At 43.6% G+C, this 23,792-nt stretch overlaps 1 protein-coding gene across 1 annotated transcript in view; it reads left to right on the plus strand.

Moving 5' to 3' along the window:
* LOC135553331 (uncharacterized) overlaps nucleotides 1-23,792 on the plus strand; it is a 44,499-nt gene that overhangs the window by 8,497 nt on the left and 12,210 nt on the right. Inside the window, exons 3-6 of the mRNA XM_064985487.1 lie at nucleotides 9,563-11,582; nucleotides 19,292-19,339; nucleotides 21,431-21,549; nucleotides 23,196-23,412. Coding sequence (XP_064841559.1) covers nucleotides 9,563-11,582; nucleotides 19,292-19,339; nucleotides 21,431-21,549; nucleotides 23,196-23,412 — 2,404 coding nt within the window. The remainder of the gene's footprint in view (nucleotides 1-9,562; nucleotides 11,583-19,291; nucleotides 19,340-21,430; nucleotides 21,550-23,195; nucleotides 23,413-23,792) is intronic.

Here is a 23,792-nt window from a genome sequence, read left to right on the forward strand (position 1 = left end):
AATTCATATAAAGACAACATAATGAAATGCTACATATTTCCAGGCTCTAGCATTTTGCCCCATTCTAAATTGGTTTAGACATGACACTTCTGGCTGAGTATAGAGAGATATGCCCTGCAAGAGGTGGTCTTCAGTGATATATCCCTTAAACCAAGTACACTACACTTTGAAAAAGAATTGAAATAACAATGTAACTGGGAGTTAAAAGGTTAGGTAGTCAAATGCTTCTGGGTCAAATGCTTCTGCAGTTTAAATACTTCTGGGTCAAAGTTATACAATTCATTTAGAAGTGCATGAATTTAAATATTCAGGAAATTACAGTGGGGCAAAAAGGTATTTAGTCAGCCACCAATTGTGCAAGTTCTCCCACTTAAAAAGATGAGAGAGGCCTGTAATTTTCATCATAGGTACACTTCAACAATGACAGACAAAATGAGGAAAAGAAATCCAGAAAATCACATTGTAGGATTGTTAATGAATTTATTTGCAAATGATGGTGGAAAATAAGTATTTGGTCAAACATTTTTATATGCATTTCTTAAAAATAAATATTTAACCCCCTTCTGAATAGAAAAATGTCAAAAGTTAGTCAAACATGCCACATAGGCTCTTGAAGCCTCTAAAAACCACATGGGAAACTGTTGAGGGTGAAAAACCCTTCAGCGTTGCAGTTGTTGACACACTCAAAAAGGGTACCTACTACCATACCCCATTCAAATGCATTAAATATTTTCTCTTGCCCATTTATCCTCTGAATGGCACACATATACAACATATGTCTCAGTTGTCTTGTAGGTTTAACAATCCTTTAACCTGTCTAATGCCCTTCATCTACACTGATTGAAGTGGATTTAACAGGTGACATCAATAAGGGATCATAGCTTTCACCTGGACTCACCTGGTCAGTCTATGTCTTGGAGAGAGCTGATGTTTAGTACACTCAGTGTAGACCAGGACCATAGTGTTTTTTAGCAGATCTTGTATTATTGTTCAGAATTTATCAAAGGGCCAGTATGAAATTAAGGGGGCCGGATCTGACCCGCAGGCCACCAGTTGAATAGCCCTTCTGTAAGTAGTGTTGTCTTTTTGTTGTTGTCTTTCCCATTGTCTTTCCCAGCGGTGCAGCGGTCTAAGGCATTGCATCTCAGTGCTAGTGGCGTCATTACAGACCCTGGTTTGATCCCGGGCTGTATCACAACCGGCCGTCATCGGGAGTCCCATATGGCGGCGCACAATTGGCCGGGTTAGGGGAGGGTTTGGCCGGGGTAGGGAGTCATTGTAAAATAAGAATTTGTCCTTAACTGACTTACCTAGTTAAATAAAGGTTAAATAAAAATAAACATATCTGCTGTTGTTTCCTGCTGCCCCACAAGATGGTGGCATATACCAATGGTTGAGTTAAGAATGCAGTGGTCCACTTACTTATTACAATATCACTAAGAGATATCTCTATACTGTATATAAGGATGAAAAATAGAAATAATCAGCTTGTGTGAATGTAGGCAGTTTCTAGAAAGTCACACAGGAAACAAAATGGTTTGCTAGCCTCTGCTTTAATCAAATCAAATCTTCTTCTTTTTTGTCAAATGCACCGAATACCGTGAAATGCTTACTTACAAACTCTTAACCAACAATGCAGTTAAGAAAATACAGTTAAGAAAATATACAAATAAAAAACGTAACACATTAAAATAACATGACAATAATGAGACTATATACAGGGGGTACCAGTACCGAGTCAGTGTGCAGGGGTACAGATTAGTCAAGGTAATTTGTACATGTAGGTAGGGTGAAGTGACTATGCATAGAGAATAAACAGTGAGTAGCAGCAGTGTAAAAACAAAAGGAGGTAGAAGCTGTTATGGAGCCTTTTGGACCTAGGCTTGGCGCTCCGGTACCGCTTGCCATGCGGTAGCAGAGAGAACAGTCTATGACTTTGGTGACTGGAGTCTGACAATTTTTTGGGGCATTCCTCTGACACCACCTAGTATATAGGTCCTGGATGGTAGAGTATGTTGCACTCTGTCCTTTTATGAACCAGGAAGTCCTGTCATAATCTGCCAATAGACAAAACCTCCACCTCTGGAAGAGATTGGAGCTCTGATGGACAGACATGTTAACACTAGGTGGAAGCTAAGCTAAAGGGAATAACCCTCAATGTGTAAAGTGTTTTTGGACTCGGAGGCCACCTTGCTACAGGGATTTGGGAGGGCCAAATGTCTGCTGACACTGTGTCATCTGGTGCTGTCATTGGCGCCATCCATTCTTTTTCTACGAACCTACTTAGATTTTCTAAGACAATTCAATTTTCTTTCTTGAATACCAGGATGGAAGCAATAATCAGAAACATGCCAAAGGTAGACTTTCAAGAAAAGTCAACATTTGACAACCAATGCACATTTAAGGACATAGCTTGATTAGCATACTGTGCCCCATACATTATAGTTTTACCCATGGGCAATGATAGGTGTTCACCACATGAGGGCAACACTTTCAAAAGAGATATATCAAACCAACATTTCTTTACCTGTAATAAAAAAATACAATTTTGGTCTGTGATGAATACCTCCGTTATAGGAGGCACACCCCCGCAGGCCTCGCCACTAAAACATGTTAGAAAAACAGTCAGCCGTGAGTGGCAAGTGAAAGAGATTCTCCGGTACTTTGGTATACTTATTAGCCAGTGGATTTGAATGTAGCAATCACGTGCCAAAAGTGGTCCCCGAAATAGATGATATGTGCCCCACGTCATTGCTCTCTCTCTGCTGCGTCCACTGAGCCATTGGGCCCGCCCTGTAACCTCATTGGATAACGCTGGGCTGGCCACTTGCTAGCTGTCACTCAAATGCGCAGGGCGGCAACTCATTGGCTAGAACACAAATTGCTAGGGGGCTGGCCCACTTGGGGGGAAATTTAGGGAAAATTGCACGGCACAGCTTTAAGAAAACAGTTTCTTTTAAATTAAGGATTTTGTGGCTAATTGAGGTAAAATGGTAATTCCGCTCATAGATTATGCATGTGTAAACTACACATTGACACATCAGCCCAAAGCAGGATGTTTAAAAAATACATTTTTAATCGCCAAAATACCGGAGATTGTATCAGTAATGCCGGCAAAATTAATTATCTTATGGGAACTATACATCCCAGTGTGTTTAGCTACAGGAGTAGCCTGATTTTAACATCTCTTCGTGATTGATGCATTGCTATTAAAATTTAAGAACAAGCAAAGAGTGTGAGTGGATATTCGTGTTCTTCCTTAGACCGCAAAGCCTTCCTCCACCTTACCCTTCAGACAGCATAGAGGGGGGAAAAAAGAGTTACAAAAAATAAGTTGATTAGTCGTGTACACATTTTAGATGGCGTTTTAGCAGTGCAATGAAATTCTTCTGTTACTGGCTCCTAACAATGCAGTCAAATGTCAAACAATTCTAATGTAAAAAAAGAAAAGAGTAGAAAAGAACTGACGGACAAATCCCATGAACAACCCAAATAGCACTGTAGCAGTATCAAAATGCAATCTATACATATGTACACAAGGGGAATTTACACAAGAGAAACTACAAAAATATAAACATAAAGTGTGAAGTGTTGGTCCCATATTTCATGAGCTAAAATAAAAGTTTCCAGAAATGTTCCAACCACTCAAAAAGCTTATTTCTCTTACAATTTGTGCACACATTTGTTTACATGAGCATTTTTCCTTCTCCAAAATAATCTACCTACCTGACAGGTGTGGAATATCAAAAAGCTGATTAAACAGAATGATCATTACACAGGTGCACCATGTGCTGTGGACAGTAAAAGGCCACTCTAAAATGTGCAGTTTGTCACACAACACAATGCCATAAATGTTTTGAGGGAGTGTGCAATAGGCATGCTGACTGCAAGAATGTCCACCAGAGCTGTTGCCAGAGAATTTAATGTTAATTTCTCTACCATAAGCAGCCTCCAACATCATTTTAGAGAATTTTGCAGTACGTCCAACCGGCCTCACAACCGCAGACCACGTGTAAGGCGTTGTGTGGGTGAGCGGTTTGTCGACGGCATGAACAGAGAGCCCCATGGTTATGGTATGGGCAGGCTTAAGCTATGGACAACAAACACAATTACATTTTGTCGATTAGCAATTTGAATGCACAGAGATGCCGTGATGATATCCTGAGGCCCATTGTCATGTCATTCATCCGCCACCATCTACTCATGTTTCAGTATGATAATGCACAACCCCATGTCGCAAGGATCTGTACACAATTCATGGAAGCTGAAAATGTCCCAGTTCTTCCATGACCCATTGAGCATGTTTGGGATGTGAATGACGGCATGTTCTAGTTCCCGCCAATATTCAGCAACTTCACACAGCCATTGAAGAGGAGTGGGATAACATTTCCCTGGCCACAGTCAACAACCTGATTAACTCTATGCGAAAGAGATGTCACGCTGCATGAAGCAAATGATGGTCACAACAGATACTGACTGGTTCTGATCCACGTCCCTACTTTAAAAAAACAAACTTTTTTTAAAGATATCTGTGACCAACAGATGCATATCTATATTCCCAGTCATGTGAAATCCAGAGATTAGGGCCTAATTTATTTATTTCAATGGCTGATATCCTTATATGAACTGTAACTCAGTAAAATCTTAGGTGGTGATATATTCCCGACAGGATGCTCTCAATGGTGCATCTGTAGAAGTTCATGAGTGTCTTAGGGGCCATGCCAAATTTCTTAAGCCATAGGAGGTTGTAGAGGCACTGTTGCACTTCTTCACCACAGTGCCGGTGTGGTGAGTCCATTTCAGGTCATCAGTGATGTGTACACCAAGGAACGTCAAGCTTTTGATCCTATCTACTGCGTCCCCGTCTGATGATGCAGGCGTGCTCCCTCTTCTGTCTCCTGTAGTCCTCAATAAGATCCTTCCTTTTTATTGACGTTGAGGGACAGGTTATTTTCCTGGAATCACTCCGCCAGCACAGGTGTGTGTGTGTGTGTGTGTGTGTGTGTGTGTGTGTGTGTGTGTGTGTGTGTGTGTGTGTGTGTGTGTGTGTGTGTGTGTGTGTGTGTGTGTGTGTGTGTGTGTGTGTGTGTGTGTGTGTGTGTGTGTGTGTGTGTGTGTGTGTGTGAATTCCCAATTCCTCATGTTGGAGCAGATTATTGTGAATTTGTGTTGATTTGACGTTTTAAATGGCGACTGCACTTCCTGATTCGGCCTTATTTTAGATTTGGTTCTTTAAGAAATGCTAGCAGCCATGATTGAATTCAAACGGAAGTTGATTTCCAGGTGTGGTTTGATGCGGGTGTCTCTTGCGTGTGTTCGCAGGTGTGAAGAGTTAACCAAATGATTAGCCAAGTTAGCCTCAGCCGGCTGGTGTGCGACTGTGGCGAAGTTGACCTATTGGCCTTTTAAAATGTAGTCCCATGTACATTGTGTAATTTCCTGATGGTCCCTAACTCGCCCCATAGGGATGTCAAACCAAATTGATCATGGGTATTACGATCAGGTCGCGTGCAGCTGCGCTCCGAACTGATGATTACTTGGGTTCTGCCGGCTGAGGGCATGTGGGCAGGATTCAAATAAACCCAACCCATAGGAAACTGTTATGTTACCCTTCATTCCATGACATACAATCTTTTCCTATCATCTCACGAATCTTAGTTTTGGACGAGACTGACTTTATGACCAAAATGATCTTATTTACACATGATACTAAACTTTGACACTGGAATAAATATTTGATTCATACCAATGACACATAGGCCGTTTAAAAAAAAAAACTTTAAAAAAACGAGAAGTTGCTTTTTAGGGGCAGTCGCTCTTTAAAGCTGCATGTTCCAGCAAAGGTGTGGTGGTATGTGGTAGCTAAGCCCTTCTGTCTTCCCCGGGGCCAGGTGTTGTGATGAGTGGATCTACCTGCTGAAACGGACGGATGGAGAAGTGCCATAGCACACTACCAAGAAAAACACTGGAAAGAAGTTGGATAAAGAAATAGTTTAGAAAAAGAAATGCGCTGCTACGCTGTTGTAGTGATGTGCTTTCAAATCTTTCCAAAATGGTAGTATGAAATCAGGGAGGAGTTGTGAGGATAAATGAACTCCATTTAACGTAGGTAAACAATTTGTTGTCAACTCATAAAAGGACTGCTGTTTTAGTCTGGAACACATAGATAGGTCACTTACGTCTGACTTGGCACCCCACTTGTCTCTCTAGTAGTTTGCATATTGTACACTTTATGTTGAATCTGTCTATTTGTACCTGTCCCTGGAGAGAGACCCTACATGTTTGAACAGACCCAACACATTTTTGTTATGGACATGAAATCAAATGCTTCATCTGATCGTAAGTCTGTGGTTCTCATGGTTTAGTGGGTTCGAGCAGGTGGTTTTTCTAACTATACCAGAGCTAACTTGTCAACTAATTATCAAGCCCCTTGACTACATGAATCGGGTGAGCTAGTTCAGCGCATGAAAATCCTATTCCCGGGACCCAAATGGGTGTTTTTTCGTTTTTCAAATAAATAATGAAGTGTGTGAGTGCTAGGAAGGGGGGGGGGGGGGGTGCAACCCTTTGAGTCCCCAGGACCAAGTTTGATTTGGATTCCCACATGACTCGTCTGTAGATTGTCTGTCTGTAGAGTATCTACAGATGGACTATCCAATTAAAGTGTTTCCTCTTCTGCTGAAAGCATATTAATCATACTTCAAAACATAGTAATTATGCAACAGTGACCTATGAGGAATGCATGTCTGGCATCTGATTTGATCTGTCGTACCGTACCAGTCAAAGGTTCAGACACACCTACTCATTCCAGGGGTTTTCTTTATTTTTACAATTTTCTACATTGTAGAATAATAGTGAAGATGTCAAAACTATGATATATGGAATCATGTAGTAACCAGAAAAGTGTTAAACAAATCGAAATATATTGTATATTTGAGATTCTTCAAAGTAGCCACCCTTTGCCTTGATGACAGCTTTGCACACTCTTGGAATTCTCTCAACCAGCTTCATAAGGTAGTCACCTGGAATGCATTTCAGTTAACAACAGGTGTGTCTTGTTAAAATTTATTATGGCAAGAACAGCTCAAATAAGCCAAGAGAAACGACAGTCAATCATTACTTTAAGATATGAAGGTCAGTCAATCCGGAAAATGTCAAGAACTTTGAACGTTTCTTCAAATGCAGTTGCAAAAACCATCAAGCGCTATGTTGGAACTGGCTCTCATGAGCACTGCCACAGGAAATGAAAATCCAGAGTTACCTCTGCTGCAGAGGATACGTTCATTAGAGTTACCAGCCTCAGAAATTGCAGCCCAAATAAATGCTTCACAGAGTTCAAGTAACAGACACATCTCAACATCAACGGTTCAGAGGAGACTGTGTGAATCAGGCCTTCATGGTCAAATTGCTGCAAAGAAACCACTACTAAAAGACACCAATAATAAGAAGATACTTGTTTGGGCCAAGAAACACGAGCAATGGACATTTGACCGGTGTAAATCTGTTCTTTGTTCGGATGAGTCCAAATTTTGATTTTTTTGTTCCAACCGCTGTGTCTTTGTGAGAGTAATTGAACGGATGATCTCTGCATGTGCAGTTCCCACCGTAAAGCATGGAGGACGATGTGTGATGGTTTGGGGGTGCTTTGCTGGTGACACTGTCAGTGATTTATTTAGAATTGGCTACCACAACATTCTGCAGCGATACGCCATCCCATCTTGGTTTCACTTAGTGGGACTATCATTTGTTTTTCAACAGGACAATGACCCAACACACCTCCAGACTGTGTAAGGGCTATTTGACCAAGAAGGAGAGTGATGGAGAGCTGCATCAGATTACCTGGCCTCCACATCCACTTGACCTCAACCCAATTGCGATGGTTTGGGATGAGTTAGACCACAGAGTGAAGGAAAAGCAGCCAACAAGTGCTCGTCATATGTGGAAACTCCTTCAAGACTGTTGGAAAAGCATTCCATGTGATGCTGGTTGAGAGAATGCCAAGAGTGTGCAAAGCTGTCATCAAGGGTGGCTAGAATCTGAAATATATTTTGATATAACACTTTTTTTGGTTACTACATGATTCCACATGTGTTATTTCATAGTTTTGATGTCTTCAGTATTATTCTACAATGTAGAACATTTTGAAAAATAAAGAAAAGCCCTTGAATGACTTGGTGTGTCCAAACGTTTGACTGGCACTGTATGAGAGAGCTCAGGTTGTACACCAACAGGTTTGTGGAAAGGTTATCACAACACAGTGCTATTTTCTGATCTTTTGACCTCTAGTGCTTCTTGAAACCCCCCCCCCCCCCCCCTCCCCCATTCCTTCCGCGAAGAGAAGGTAGGGCACTTTAGTTCATGCCACCTCCCAACACAGAGAGCTGTAACAGAACAGTAATCACTATAGCTGTTAACGCTTATTTGAGTCATGTGTGGAATAGTACTGCGATTCAAAGGTGACGGTACCAGTAATGCTTTGTTTGGAGTTCATTTTGAAGGCATTTTTGAAGGCGATGGCGAAATAGTGATTCATTTCAAATGAATTTGTCACGTAAACCTGTGACATTCAAGCTCACAAAGGGGATTTAACAAATGGTTACATCCCACAGTGGTATCACAGTAGGTTTGGCCTGGAATCATTTGAAACCTGTTGACTTAAAGTAACCTTTAGCTTTCAACAACTCTTCGTACACATTGTAAACACAAACTAATCAAATCAAATCAAATTTTATTTGTCACATACACATGGTTAGCAGATGTTAATGCGAGTGTAGGGAAATGCTTGTGTTTCTAGTTCCGACAATGCAGTAATAACCAAGAAGTAATCTAACGAACAATTCCAAAACTACTGTCTTATACACAGTGTAAGGGGTTAAAGAATATGTACATAAAGATATATGAATGAGTGATGGTACAGAGCAGCATAGGCAAGATACAGTAGATGGTATCGAGTACAGTATATACATATGAGATGAGTATGTAAACAAAGTGGCATAGTTAAAGTGGCTAGTGATACATGTATTACATAAAGATGCAGTAGATGATATAGAGTACAGTATATACGTATACATATGAGATGAATAATGTAGGGTATGTAAACATTATATTAGGTAGCATTGTTTAAAGTGGCTAGTGATATAATCTCTGGTTAAACATCGTTGCAATGTGTGTAAGTTTTTTTTTTTTTTTTTTTTCAGTATACATTTTAGGTTGGACAGTCTGAAAGAAAATTGACCCACCACACAATGTATAATATATATTGGTCTTAATAGTAATGTACTAACTATACACAAGAAGATGTATACAGTTTTTGGGCCATCATTGTTACATTTCCCAATCAATGACCCAAAACCACACTGCTGGTGAAGCATGTAGCCTAGCTTCTGTTAATTTTTTTTTTTAACAGTACACCCAATTCTGCATACCTAAAGTTCACCTCTATGATTTTCATAGCTCGCCTAGATAATCACCACCTCTTGACTAAACAGTCCTTAACACACTGCCATGATTGGTCAATCACTATTATTAACTTGTGCCATTCTGTTTGTCTCCTACCTGTTAGGTCTCTGGATGCTTCAGCTGTTCTCAGTACTGCTTTAAAAGACTCTGAGGGCTCTGATTCAGAAATTCAGCAGATAGTGGCTTATCTGGAGTCAGACAGCGAGATGAAATTATTCCGTTCCACTCTCATTATAAGACCCTCTCCCACCCACGAGGGCATGGAGGAATCAAAACAGGACTTCCGCAAAGTCTCCCAGGTCACCGACAATGACACCACAGACCACACTGAATACAGTGTGGACTACAGTACAAGCACTATCACTGACCCCAATAGAACTGAAAGTGACCTAGGTCCAGTCGTACCAGAATACAAATGGAGAAACCAGGATGAGGGGGCGCAAACCACTTTCGACCCCACAGGGGTGTCCTGGCGCTCTGACTCTCAGTCGAATGAGTCAAGTGTGTCCACGTACAATGGATTGTACTCCTCCCAGTCCCCCTCCCTCCCTGTGTACAGACAACACCTCACCTCCCCCGGGCCGCCATTCCAGGAACCTGGCCTGTCCTCCCACTCCTCGAACATGCCCGGTTCCCCCGGCAACGGTCACTGGCTGAGCGACAGGAGCGAAGTTCAGCTGAGCCATGAGAGTAGCGAGCCAGAAACAGGCAGGGGGAGGAGGAGGGAGTGGGAAGAGGAGGAGGAGCTAGCCACTGCACCTGAAGGACAGAGAGAGAGAGGGGTAGAGCAAAAGAGTAGGGCGGGAGAGTCCGTGGCAAAGAAGATAAAATCAGGCTGTGATCCACAGTCGCTCCCAGTCTCAAACTTCTCCTCGGCGGGTCAGTCTATTGACGACGTGGACTACAGCAGAGGCAGCAGTGACTTCTTCTCTGGGGTGTACAAGGCCACACTCGTGGAGCTGCTCCCTGACCTCTCCGCCTCAGACCCTTCCCCCTCTTCCTCTCCCGTGACCCCTGACCCAGGCTCCCCCTATCACGGTGACATGGAATGCCTGGTGGACACCCTGAAGAGCATGAACCCTATCCCGGTCCAGAGGCAGAGGAGCCTGCGGGGGACCACTGCCCCCTCCATCTTCTCCTCCCTTTCCCCTATCGTGGAGGATGCCCCCTGCTCCACCCCCACCAACACCAAATCTCCCCAGGTGCCCGCTGGATCTTCGCTGGAGGTCACTAACGACCGTTACATCCTTCCCGCAGACCTGGGCCTCAAACGGGGTGCCCCCAAAGAGATGCGCTCCCCTCTGGAGTTGATGAAGCTCCAACAGCAGCAGGAGCAGCAGGCTGGGGACCACCATTTGAACCGTGGAAGCCTCAACCTCCCACTCCGAGCCTCGGCTCTTAACAGCATCATCGTGAGGAAGAGCTCCTTGGGCAGTGACTCGTCCTCAGAGCACTCGCCGTCCCCCATACTAAACGGAGGGAGCAACAACCAGTCTCCAAGCCCCTCGCGCCTGGACAACTCGTTCCTCTTCTCCAGCTATCGTTCAGCATCGATTGATCAGCCACAGGAGAATGGCAATGCCCATAGCCCAGGCCAGCGGCCCTCTCTTTTCCGTACGAGCTCCCTACCGGACATAGGGCCTAACCAGGACCGCATGAGCACAGGGGTTGGTATGGGCATGGCCGGTGGGCCTGGGAGCAGACTTGGATTTGAATCTGGAGCTGGAACCGGAACTGACCCTTCTACCCCCTTCCGCTACGAACGTTTCTCCTCCCTGATGTCTGGCTCCTTAACCGGAAACCACACCGACACCAACTCTCGAATGAGCAGGCCCCCTCCCCTCCCTAGCTTCACCTCTACCCTCGGAAGCCTCGTCAGTCCCACAAGCTCATCTCTGGACAGATCGTTCGCCAATTCTAATGACTCCCAGTCCAAGCTCAGCCCGGGACTGGGTGGTATGGGCTCTGTGGGCTCTATTGGTCTGGGCCTGCAGAGGAGCTTCAGTAACGAAGGCCTGAACTCACCACTGTTCAACACGGGGTCTGTCCATGGAGGATCTCACTTCAGTCCAGAGCCAGAGAAGAACCTGGTGCCCAAGTATAGAGCTTTCCCCGACGCCTATGTGAGTACTTAGTACTTAGTTGGAAAAAGTTTCAGGAAGATTGTGTGAATACTGGGATCATGGGGATGGAAAAAGGAGTGTGATATAATTCATGACAAAGAGCCATTTGGGAAGGGGTCTAGTACAGGGGGAATAGGGGCATTTAATAGGACTGCAATTGGATTGGATTTGTCTTGGACACATATTTCACCATTGGCCTCATGACACATTTTTTTAAAAATATTTGTAGTGAGTGATTGTGAGAACACAGTGTGAGAGGAGAAGAATATAGGAGGGATAGGAAGAAATCAAATCAAATTTTATTTGTCACATACACATGGTTAGCAGATGTTAATTCGAGTGTAGCGAAATGCTTGTGCTTCTAGTTCCGACAATGCAATAATAACCAACGAGTAATCTAGCTAACAATTCCAAAACTACTACCTTATACACAGTGTAAAGGGATAAAGAATATGTACATAAAGATATATGAATGAGTGATGGTACAGAGCAGCATAGGCAAGATGCAGTAGATGGTATCGAGTACAGTATATACATATGAGATGAGAATGTAAACAAAGTGGCATAGTTTAAAGTGGCTAGTGATACATGTATTACATAAAGATGCAGTAGATGATATAGAGTACAGCATATATGTATACATATGAGATAAATAATGTAGGGTATGTAAACATTATATTAAGTAGCATTGTTTAAAGTGGCTAGTGATATATTTTACATCAATTCCCATCAATTCCCATTATTAAAGTGGCTGGAGTTGAGTCAGTGTCTTGGCAGCAGCCACTCAATGTTAGTTAGTGGTGGCTGTTTAACAGTCTGATGGCCTTGAGATAGAAGCTGTTTTTCAGTCTCTCGGTCCCAGCTTTGATGCACCTGTACTGACCTCGCCTTCTGGAAATGGAACTCAGCCTAAGTTTTCAGGATGTACATGTTTTACACGCCTACCGAGCATTTTTGTCATTCGTTTACATGGACGTTTTGAAGAACAGATGAGTTTAGGAAGAGATTTACGTGACAATCTGATTTGAGAAAAAGTGCAAATTACCATTGTAGGTTCCTGATTTTTCTACCTTTTCACTTGACGAGTTCCACCGCGGTGACGCCGATGCCCTTTCCCGGATGAAAGGGTGAGGGCGGTGAAATGGTACCGGAGGCTGATGAAACGCAATGGATCCCATGGCTAGAAGCATTACATCAGCCACAGTATCCGTGCTCCCGTCTCATGTAGCTACTAGCTCCTCCCATCTGCATTCGTAATACACATTTTCAGCTCTCTGATAAATACAGTCACAGCAAACAATACAGATGAGCAAAAAAAAAAGAAGAAGCGGGACAAGACGCATCTCTGACGGGACATGGCAGGAGTTACAACATCCCACCAGGCCACTTCCTTATGTTCCCTCTAATGACATTGTCAGGCATATACATCAGCCACACAGGTGCGTGTACATACTGACATTAGGAGATACTGAACACCGCTCGTCCAGTGGGGAGCTTTATCTTTCACCATTCGACCGAGACGTTGACACTTATCCTATGCAAACTGTGTTTTGCAGAGTTGGCACAGTGCACAGGCGTTCTGTTTGTGTGCTGATCTAATAACCCTGCCTCCCCTCAGGCCACAGGTAGACCTGAGCAGCTCATGTTTCTGTCACTGAGACTATTATTGACCCTTTCACCATGTGATTTGGCTCCTCAATGGAACTGGCTCTCTGACCTCCGTTATATCGGTAGAATCCTTGTATACATCTGAATGTGAGATCCACGTGTGGGACTCAAGCTGACATTAATCTATGATTTATGCAAGAGTTTCTGGGCATGCATAGCCTAGATCTCAGCTAAGAATTCGGGACAGAAGTCACAAGGGCAGTTCAGTAACCTGTAATGCTGGTGGCTATCTGACCTACATGAATGCTACGTCACCAGAACAGGTACAATGAGTGGCCTGTTATCATCTGGGTGTTGCCAGGCAAGTTATTTTGGAGACTGTTTTCACTGCCCACTGTTGGCTTTTACAGCCTCATCCTGCTTTCCTTTAGCCAACAGAGAGGAAAAGGGAGGGAAAAAAATAGAGAGAGAGAGAGAGAGAGAGAGAGAGAGAGAGAGAGAGAGAGAGAGAGAGAGAGAGAGAGAGAGAGAGAGAGAGAGAGAGAGAGAGAGAGAGAGAGAGAGAGAGAGAGAGAGAGAGAGAGAGAGAGAGAGAGAGAGAGAGAGAGAGAGAGAGAGAGAGAGAGAGAGAGAAGCAAAGGGAAAGTGAGAGATGGGGAGCGTGAAAGGGTGAAAGAGAAAGTCCAACACACGCAGAGACATACCTATCAGAACACAACGGTTGGAGTTTTGGGGGAATTTGAATATACAGGAATTGACATGATCTTAATAAGATGCGTCTATGGCAACAGGCCTTGGACACACTGTACATCTATGTTCTCGGCAGCACTTATCCTCCCAGCGATCGAATCCTTCTTGGTCTGACACTCCTCATCTTTTCATCTTTCGTTTACCTCAACTTTGACCTTTGCTTACTGGTGGATCTGACAGAGCTGAGTCGACAGTCTGGCCCAGGAGAGGAGGGAGGGTGGTGGAAGGGGGGACGACGACGATTAAGTCTTCTCTGTCTTTCCCCCCGCTGTTCCGTTCATCTCGCTCTTACACAAGTCTGTGCACAGTCTGAACGTATCGTGCTGAGACGCCGCCATGTAATCTGTAAGCACATTTCCAGCCTGGGGTGCTTGGCTGGAGGTTGACACTTGGGAGGTGGAGAGGCGTGGGTACATGATGGGCTGTGACAATGCCCGTATCGCAAAACACCAAGCAGACCAAACTCTTTAGTCCTTTAAAAACCTGCTGTGTGTAAAATATTGTGAGCTATAGCTTGGAAAATAAATACATGTGACGCTGGATGACAACACAATGATGTTTGTTTCCAACGTTAGGGCTTTTTTCATAAAGAAGTCAAATCTGCTTTGTGTTTTGTTTCCTTGCCACGATACTAAAGAGTATCGCCACACTGGTATCGTCCTGGACCTACGGTATCGTCCTGGACCTTTTTATTTAACTAGGCAAGTCAGTTAAGAACAAATTCTTATTTACAATGACGGCCTACCAAAAGGCAAAAGGCCTCCTGCGGGGACAGGGGCTGGGATTAAAAAATCATCATAAAATAAATATAGAACTAAACACACTTCACGACAAGAGACAACACTACCTAAAGAGGCTTAAGACAACAACATAGCAAGGCGGCAACGCATGATATCACAGCGTGGTAGCAACACAACATGACAACAACATGGTAGAAACACAACATGGGAGCAGCACAACATGGTAGCAGCACAAAACATGGTACAAAAATTATTGCACACAGACAACAGCACAAAGGGCAAGAAGGTAGAGGCAACAATGCATCACGCAAAGCAGTCAACTGTCAGTAAGAGTGTCCATGATTGAGTCTTTGAATAAATAGATTGAGTTAAAACTGTCCAGTTTGAGTGTTTGTTGTAGCTCGTTCCAGTCTATCAGCAGCAGCGAACTGAAAAGTCGAGTGATCCAGGGATGTGTGCTTTGGGGACCTTTTAACAGAATGTGACTGGCAGAATGGGTGTTGTATGTGGAGGATGAGGGCTGCAGTAGATATCTCAGATAGGGGGGAGTGAGGCCTAAGAGGGTTTTAGAAATTAGCATCAACCAGTGGGTCTTGCGGCAGGTATACTGAGATGACCAGTTTCCAGAGGAGTATAGAGTGCAGTGATGTGTCCTATAAGGAGCATTGGTGGCAAATCTGATGGCCGAATGGTAAAGAACATCTAGCCGCTCGAGACATCTAGCACCCTAACCTCCGATCTAAAAATAAATGAAGTCTCTGTAATCTAACTTGGGCAGGATGGTCATCTGAATTTGAGTTAGTTTGGCAGCTGGGGTGAAAGAGGAGCGATTACGATAGTCTAGATTTTAATTTTAGCCTGCAGCTTTGATATGTGCTGAGAGAAGGACAGTGTACCGTCTAGCCATACTCCCAAGTACTTGTACAAGGTGACTACCTCAAGCTCTAAACCCTCAGAGGTAGTAATCACACCTTTGGGGAGAGGGGCATTCTTCTTACCAAACCACATTACCTTTGTTTGGGAGGTGTTCAGGACAAGATTAATGGCAGAGAAAGCTTGTTGGATACTAAGAACACTTTGTTGTAGAGCATTTAACGCAAAATCCAGGGAGATGCTAGCTGAGTATAATACTGTGTCTGCATATAAATGGATGAGAGAGCTTCCTACTGCCTGAGCTATGTTGTTGATGTATATTGAGAGGAGCGTGGGGCCTAGGATCGAGCCTTGGGGTACTGCCTTGGTGACAGGCAGTGGCTGAGACAGCAGATGTGAATGTGCCTGGATTTCATCATGTACCAACCAGTACATGCCTGACTCGATTAATGATGATGATCATCATGATAATTATTACAGTTGTGGGCATTAAAAAGTTAGGTCATGCCGAGGTATTGGCAGAACAATTGTCACAATGCGTGTTTAAGCGTATTTTACCGATGTCACAAAATCCTGGACTACTTTATAGGGTTTTAAAAAACAAATATGTTAGTGCCCACAATGTATTCTTAGTGTTTTTCATAGTCCCTCAGCCACATTCACTGCAGTCACATGGCTTGTACTAGGGTACGGCTGTTAAAATCCCTCAATCTCCCTATTTTAATAGTTTATTCGCTGTTAAAAAAAATAATTCCTGAACATGTTCCAGTCTGTGTTAGCAAAACAGTCCTGTAGCTTAGCATCTGCTTCATCTCACCACTTTTTTATTGACCAGGTCACAGGTGCTCCCTGTTTTAGTTTTTGCTTGTAAACAGGAATTAGGAGGATAGAATTATGGTCTTGATTTGCCAAATGGAGGGAGGGAGAGAACTTTGTATGCGTCTCTGTGTGTGGAGTTAAGGAGGTCTAGAGTTTTTTTCCCTCTGGTTGAACATTTAACATGCTGGTAGAAATGAGGTAAAACGGATTTAAGTTTCCCTGCATTAAAGTCCCCAGCCAATCGGAGCGCTGCCTCTCGATGAGCATTTTCCTGTTTGCTTTTGGCTGTATATATTATACTCCGTTCAAAGGCACTGATCTTTTGTCTTGCTCATTCACCTTCTGAATGGCACACATACACACACAAGCCATATCTCAAGGCTTACAAATCCTTCTTTAACCTGCCTCCTCCCCTTCATCTACACTGATTGAAGTGGATTTAACAGGTGACACCAATAAGGGATTATAGAGTTCACCTGGATTCACCTGGACAGTCTGTCATGGAAAGCGCCATATGCGTTATGATTTATGCAGGTCAATTGTCTTTAGCATGGACTAGTGTCCTATACAACCATTTTCCTGTCGCAAACTGGAAAGGCACACTCCGCACATAAACAATCTGGATAAATACCACAGTACTCAATCACCTTTGACAAAAGGACCTTGGCAGCGCTGTGTCATCAAATGATGATCCCTCTATTGTGGGATGTGCTCACTTCGTCTCTCAGCAGTTTCAGTCGTTTTTTTCCTACCCCCAAAGACAACAGAGATACACGCTGTGTGTTTAATGACTGTACACGTTGACTTACGGCTTACACAACGCACCTACAGCATTTTGAATACGTTCCGTACCGGACTGATTTGACTATGGCTCACTGAGTCTGGTAAGGCATCTCCCTCAGCAAGCGAAGATGCATGAAAAAAAGAGCATGAACCATTCTTGCCTTATAATCTTCAATTGCACTTAATGACATTATTTCATTAATGTTGGCACGTCTCTTTTAACGCGGCTGCTACTCTCGGTTTATCACATATGCATAGTCACTTTAACTATACATTCATGTACATACTACCTCAATTGGGCCGACCATCCAGTGCCCTCGCACATTGGCTAACCGGGCTCCATTGTCTCCATTGTGTCCCACCCGCCAACCCCTCTTTTTCCCTGTGAAATGGCAATGGCAAAGCCAAGGTTGTATCGGAGGTCTTTTAAACTGTGGCTCAATCCTCCCCTCGGCTCATTTTCAAGTGAGCGGGTGGGACACAGTCGACCGGTGTCCTGTAACCGTTTCGAATGCTCAAGCTGAATGAAGTCGAGGGCCACTTTGTTATAGTTCAAGACTCATTTAGCCACAAACGTTTCAGGGTGCAGTGTTAAGGCAGCAAATCTTACTAGACAGTCATGCCAGGATAAGCAATGTGTGGATTGGAGAAAGCAACAGATTCTGTTCATGACCTGAATATGATCTGAAAGTCCCGCCTACTTCCTGGATCATGTCCCATGCTATTATTGAATGGCCTTCAAAATTGTCTTCAAATTTATGAAGATGCAGTCACTTAAGATATATGTACAATTCCAGTTGTATTCAGGGATTCATTTACTTCTGCCTGATGCCTTTCATTAAGGTTTTTGATAGTGGTTTCTTTTCGTAACCAAAAGCCTTCGTAAATGGCATTGGGTAGAAGTAAATGAATCCACTAATACGAATCGAATTGTACATATCTTAATTGACCGAGTTTTCATGAATTTGATGATATGAGTTTGAAGGCCATTCAAAACAGGATTGGATATGATCCAGGAAGTAGGAAGGACTTTCATACCATATTTGATCTTTGATTATAGAGTGTAAAGCGATCTAGAGGATAAGTTACTATTTCCTATGAGCTCCTACTGCAAAGAGTCAAGCAGACATTTGATACCTTAATGACTTGCACATAAAGACACACACACACGCACACACGCGCACACAAAACAAACACAAACTCTCTACCTGTCCATCCAGAAAGGTGAAGGACTGCAGACCACAGTGTGGACACATTCTATTGCATTCCAGCTACATGCCACTAGTACATGTCATTGAGAAACCGATGTAGCCAAGGAATGTCAAGGTCTGGTGAGACGAGAACAAATGACACAAGAATGCGTCTTTCTCACTTCCTTCTAGGTTGTTGTGCTTTCAAAATGGCCGCTCCCCTCTCCTCGTCTTCCTCAGAACCAGTTCTCCTAGATGGAGGAATACTGAAATTGTCTCTTACTGGCTGAAATAACGTGAAATAGATCAACAGTAGTAAATCACTGCAAAGGGTATTCCCACTTTTGAATGGTTAATTGTGTGGACAAAAATATACACACACACACAAACACACACACAAACACACACGCACGCACGCACGCACGCACGCACACACACACACACACACACACACACACACACACACACACACACACACACACACACACACACACACAGTAGTTTGTTGTTTTCTGTCTCATGCCTCTCAATGTGAAGTTGATGTTTGCATTCTCTCAGGGAGTAAAGGGACATGGGTGGCCTTGTGTGTGTTCATCAGTAACTGCAAAACAGGTTGACAGGGTGGCTGGGGTTTTTAGGTTTAACATTTCTGTAGTTGTTTGGGTACTGTTGCTGCAGTAGTTGAGATATTTTGAGGTTTGGCATGTTAACTATTTAGATTCCAATCCCTAATCCAATCCCTAAGTTAAACATGACATACTGTAGAAAGTCTCGTGATGCACTGTTACATTTAAAAAAAATCATAGTCATTTAGCAGACGCTTTTATCCAGAGCAACTTACTGCATTCATCTTAAAAGATTGATAGGTAAGATAACAATGTGCTATTTATAGTGGTTTGATAAAGTATGAAATGACTAGATGGCTGTTTTCTCTGTGTGTCTGCAGCTCACCAAGGAGAAAGAACATGGAAAGCTCAACCCTCGGCCAGGAAAGGTGAGTGTCTGTCTGACTGTGAAACAACTTCACCTCTATCCCTCATCTATCGTCTTTGTCCTACACTACACAATGTGCCCTGAAGTAAAGGTCAACGTCCCATTGCAAACAACTACACCTCTATCCCTCATCTATCATCTTTGTCCTACAGTATACAATTTGTCCTGAAGTAAAGGTCAATGTCCCATTGCAACCTTTTTTTAGATGTAGTGAAGGATGACTGCTCACCAGGTTAGCCACCATGTTAGCAGTTTTTCACCAGGTTAGCCGTTAGGATTAATGAGGATAATTCAAAGTGAATTAATGGCTTCACACTTCACCGTACCCCAAAGTGACAGTTAGTTGCCGAAGGCAAGTAATTAAGGATGAGGAGAGGGATCGCATGTAGAGCATGGTAAAGCTGAGGAAATGAGATGAGTATGATTCCATTCAGATTCACTCAACCAAACATCATTCTCTATTTAGGCTGTTGAACATTTGGATCAATCAATTAGATCTGTGTGGAAGTGGAAAGAAAGCCATTGTCTTTTTTTCCAATGCACACTTAGTGGTTTGGACAATATTACTGAAAGCCCAGTTCATTCACTATAGTCCTAACATACTACAAGAGTAGGGGTTCCCAACCTAAGGGTCGCAACCCCAGCATAGGGTCGCCAAAGCTTGCAGTGCTTGATTTGAGAGAAAATCAAATCATAATCAGTGCATAATTTGTAAATCGGAAGGTTCCGGAACAAAAAGTGAACAAAAGAGGGGGGTGACCTGGGCAGCTCTGAGGTATCGGAAGCAGAAAGCATTGCATGCATATCATCGCATTTGTGTAGTGGAATAGAGCTGTAGAGAGGCATTTCAATAGCCTAGGGTCCGGGGAAAATGTGCTCTTTTTCTAAACTCATTTCATGACTGGAGACTTTGGCAGAATCTTTTTTAATACTGTACAAATGATCGAAATGACAAGCTACCTTGACAATCTGAGATCAATAAACTTGACGTGAATCCATCAATAGCCCAGGCCTAGGTGTATGCAGTCATATTGTAGGCTACAATATGAACACGAAATGATGGTCCTAAAAATGCTTTCCACTTTCACTGATTTATTTACCCAATGATGAGCAGCTCACTCACTGGTGATGGCCGATGCGTTTATGCCAAAAGCCTATCTCTTTCTTGTTTAACAAAGAGGCAACTCGAATGAACTTTGATCACTTTTCTTCAAAAAAATTGGGCGTACTTGATCGGCATGTTTTAGTTTTATTGTTGGTTATGGTTTCAAGTCTCTCGTTAGTAGCCATTCACAATTACTTCCTCTTTGGCAGAAGTTACATCCATGCCTTGCCAATGCTTTTGTGCTCCAGTCAAACGATCCTGTGCTCAAACAATTACTGTGGTATTTAAATTACCGTGGTGGGGTTACTAAATAACACTAGCGACATACCTGCCCTATTTGCCTTTTGCCATTAAGATTATGAAACAAGATAAATGTCAAGCTTGCTCCTGCATGCTCCAATTAGCTTTTCTCCATCAACATGGAATTCGTCATGACACCTACAGACTTGCTTGACATTTAGCTCCGACAGGTTCTGATTTAAAGAAGCCTGGCTGTGATACACAATAGCATACGGTACCTTGCCTGAACGTTCACATGGCTAACAACACAAAGCGGCTGTAGCTAAGTTGCGTCACACTCTTTTTGCTCTTTGCTACCTCCAGTGATGGAGGAAAGAGCTGGCTAGAGTTAGCCTGGTCATGTGATAAGCTTGTTCCTTTAATATACAGCAAGAAGTGGCGGGCGCTCAACAAACGTGAGTCAGCTGTGCAAACCAAAAAAATGACATCATCGTTGAAAAGAAACGGGGACGCAAACCTCGCTCACCATTAAAAGCCTGTTGGTTTTATTTGAGCGACCTATCAAAAGCTTGACATTCCCTTTTTTTACAACGGCCTTGATCAGAACATTTTAATGTGCGTCAGAGATATTGGCTAAAGCACAAACAGATCTAGCATCCATGCTGGGATAGGGGATGGAGCACGGTACAGTATCCGTGTGCTCTTTGAAGTTGAGCATCTCTAATGAAATGGTGCTGTCTTTTCCAGATGTTCATCTTTGACCAGCCAGGAATGTGTGGCCAGCGGATTGAGGTGCGGAGTGATGTCATTGATGCCACACCCTGGCAACTACAGGAGACTATCTCGATCAGGGTTGTCAGGGGAGGGTAAGTATTCAAATGCACGCACGCTCGCTCACTCACTCACTGTTGTAGTTAGAACTGCTCATGGACATTAGACTTGAGGGTATGCACACACCCACACACGGGTATATGACATGCAGGGACACACACAAACAGTCAGTTGTGAACAGATCGACAATGGATGTAATCACCTGTTCCAAAGCACCTTATGTGTCCTGGAAAAAAGACAGAGCCACAGAGAGATGGTGTCATTGGTGCCTATATTTTACTGCCTCCAGCAGCAAACAAGACCAAAGGTCACACTTTTTCCTCGTGTCACATGTCACTTCCACATATTTGGCCCAACCTCAAAGCAGGAAACAATATTTAAACTATCCTGTCAAGGTTATTAAAGTATCTCCAATGCTGCCAAATCATGTAGATCTTGAATGCCCCCCTATCACCCGCTGAGATACACGGAACTGAACACCAATGTCTGAAATTGGAAACGCTTTAAGCAGTATTTATTCCAGGAAATGGAGCAAAGGCATGCAGTCCAACACCTGCACTGGGTGCGAGCACTGCAGCGGGAATCATTTACGTCTCTCACACACATCCCTTTCTCTGCACTGCTGTGACTTTTTGAGGAGATCTCTGGAGAGGGGACTAAGATCTTGGCATGCTCTATTGCAATATTTGCATATCTGTCTACCTGTCTCTCCCTCTTGTTATAATTTGCCTACTCGAAAAAAATAAATTAAATTAGTCTCTCACAACCTATTACTGTACACTCTCTTAGAATAAAAGGTCCTATCCAGACTTTGGTCGTCAGTTGAATGGTGTTTCCTCTGACACATCGGTGCGGCCGGCTTCCGGATTAAGCGGGCGGGATGTTAAGAAGCGCGGTTTGGAGCCTCCAGCGGTCTTAAGGCACTGCATCGCCTCGCTTGAGGCGTTGCTACAGCTCCGGGTTTGTTCCCAGGCTGTGTCACAGCCGGCCGTGACTGGGAAAACCATGAGGCGGCACACAATTGGCCCAGGGTCATCTGGGTTATGGGGAGTGTTTGGTCGGCCGGGATTTCCTTATCCCATCGCGCTCTAGCAACTCCTTGTGGCGGGCCGGGCGCCTGCAAGCTGATTTCGGCTACCAGTTGTACAGTGTTTCCTCCGACACATTGGTGCGGCTGGCTTCTGGGTTAAGCGAGCAGTGTGTCAAGAATCAATGCGACTTGGCAGGGTCGTGTTTTGTAGGATACATAGCTCTTGACCTTTGCCTCTCCTGAGTCCGTACGGGAGTTGCAGCGATGGGACAAGACTGTAACTACCAATTGGATATCACGAAAAAGGTGTAAAAAATATATTTTTTTAAATAATAAAGAAGCATGGTTTGGCGGGTCATGTGGCGGGTCATGTTTCGGAGGACACGTGACCCGATCTTTGTCTCTCCCGAGCCCGTTGGGGAGTTGCAGCGATGAGACAAGATTGGAATTCACAAAATTGGAGAGAAAAAGGGCCCCAAAAAAAGGTACTATCCAGAACCTAAAAGGGTTATTCGACTCTCCTCATGTCTTCCATGTAGACCCCATGATTATGAATGAATCAATATAGATCATGCATTGTATTCAAATGAATCTTGTTCAGACCATGGACCCTTACTTTTCATTTTCCTGTCTTTCCATTCCTCTCTGCAGCTGGGTCTTGTACGAGAAGCCCAACTTCAAAGGGGAGAAGATAGCTCTGGACGAGGGGGACATAGAGCTCACCTACCCCTTCGACGCCCCTGAGGAGGAAGGGGAACAACAACAGAAGCAAAATGGAGTGGACAGACAGAAGGAGGGAGGAGAAGAAGTTGTGGAGGCCAAGCCAGCCAGGAGGTTCATCATAGGATCAGTACGAAGAGCAGTCAGGGTAAGAAGAAGAAGTCACAGATTACTATCATGATAAGCCATAGAGCATTGTTTCTCTAACCAGGCCTTTTTGAGTAGCCGCAAATTCCAAAGGCTTTAGGCATGTTAGGTTCTAAATTCTTGTACGAATCCAGTCAGACAGGAAGCTCAGGCTAGATTTTTTTTTGCGCCCAAACTGGATGTTGCAGCTGTATAGCACACATAGAATTCACACAAGCATGTATTTATACGTTCCGATTCGACGGATTCTTTGTTGCTGGGTAAGAACTGAGTCTGTTCCTCCTATTGGTATTATCATGGCCCAGTCCAGAACCTGTCTGTGTCTGTGTGTGTGAGAGAGATACGTCTACAGTTGGAATATTGTTGAGCTGGGCCCCTCTA

This window comes from Oncorhynchus masou, chromosome 13 (genome assembly GCF_036934945.1).
Source record: "Oncorhynchus masou masou isolate Uvic2021 chromosome 13, UVic_Omas_1.1, whole genome shotgun sequence".
NCBI lineage: Eukaryota > Metazoa > Chordata > Actinopteri > Salmoniformes > Salmonidae > Oncorhynchus > Oncorhynchus masou.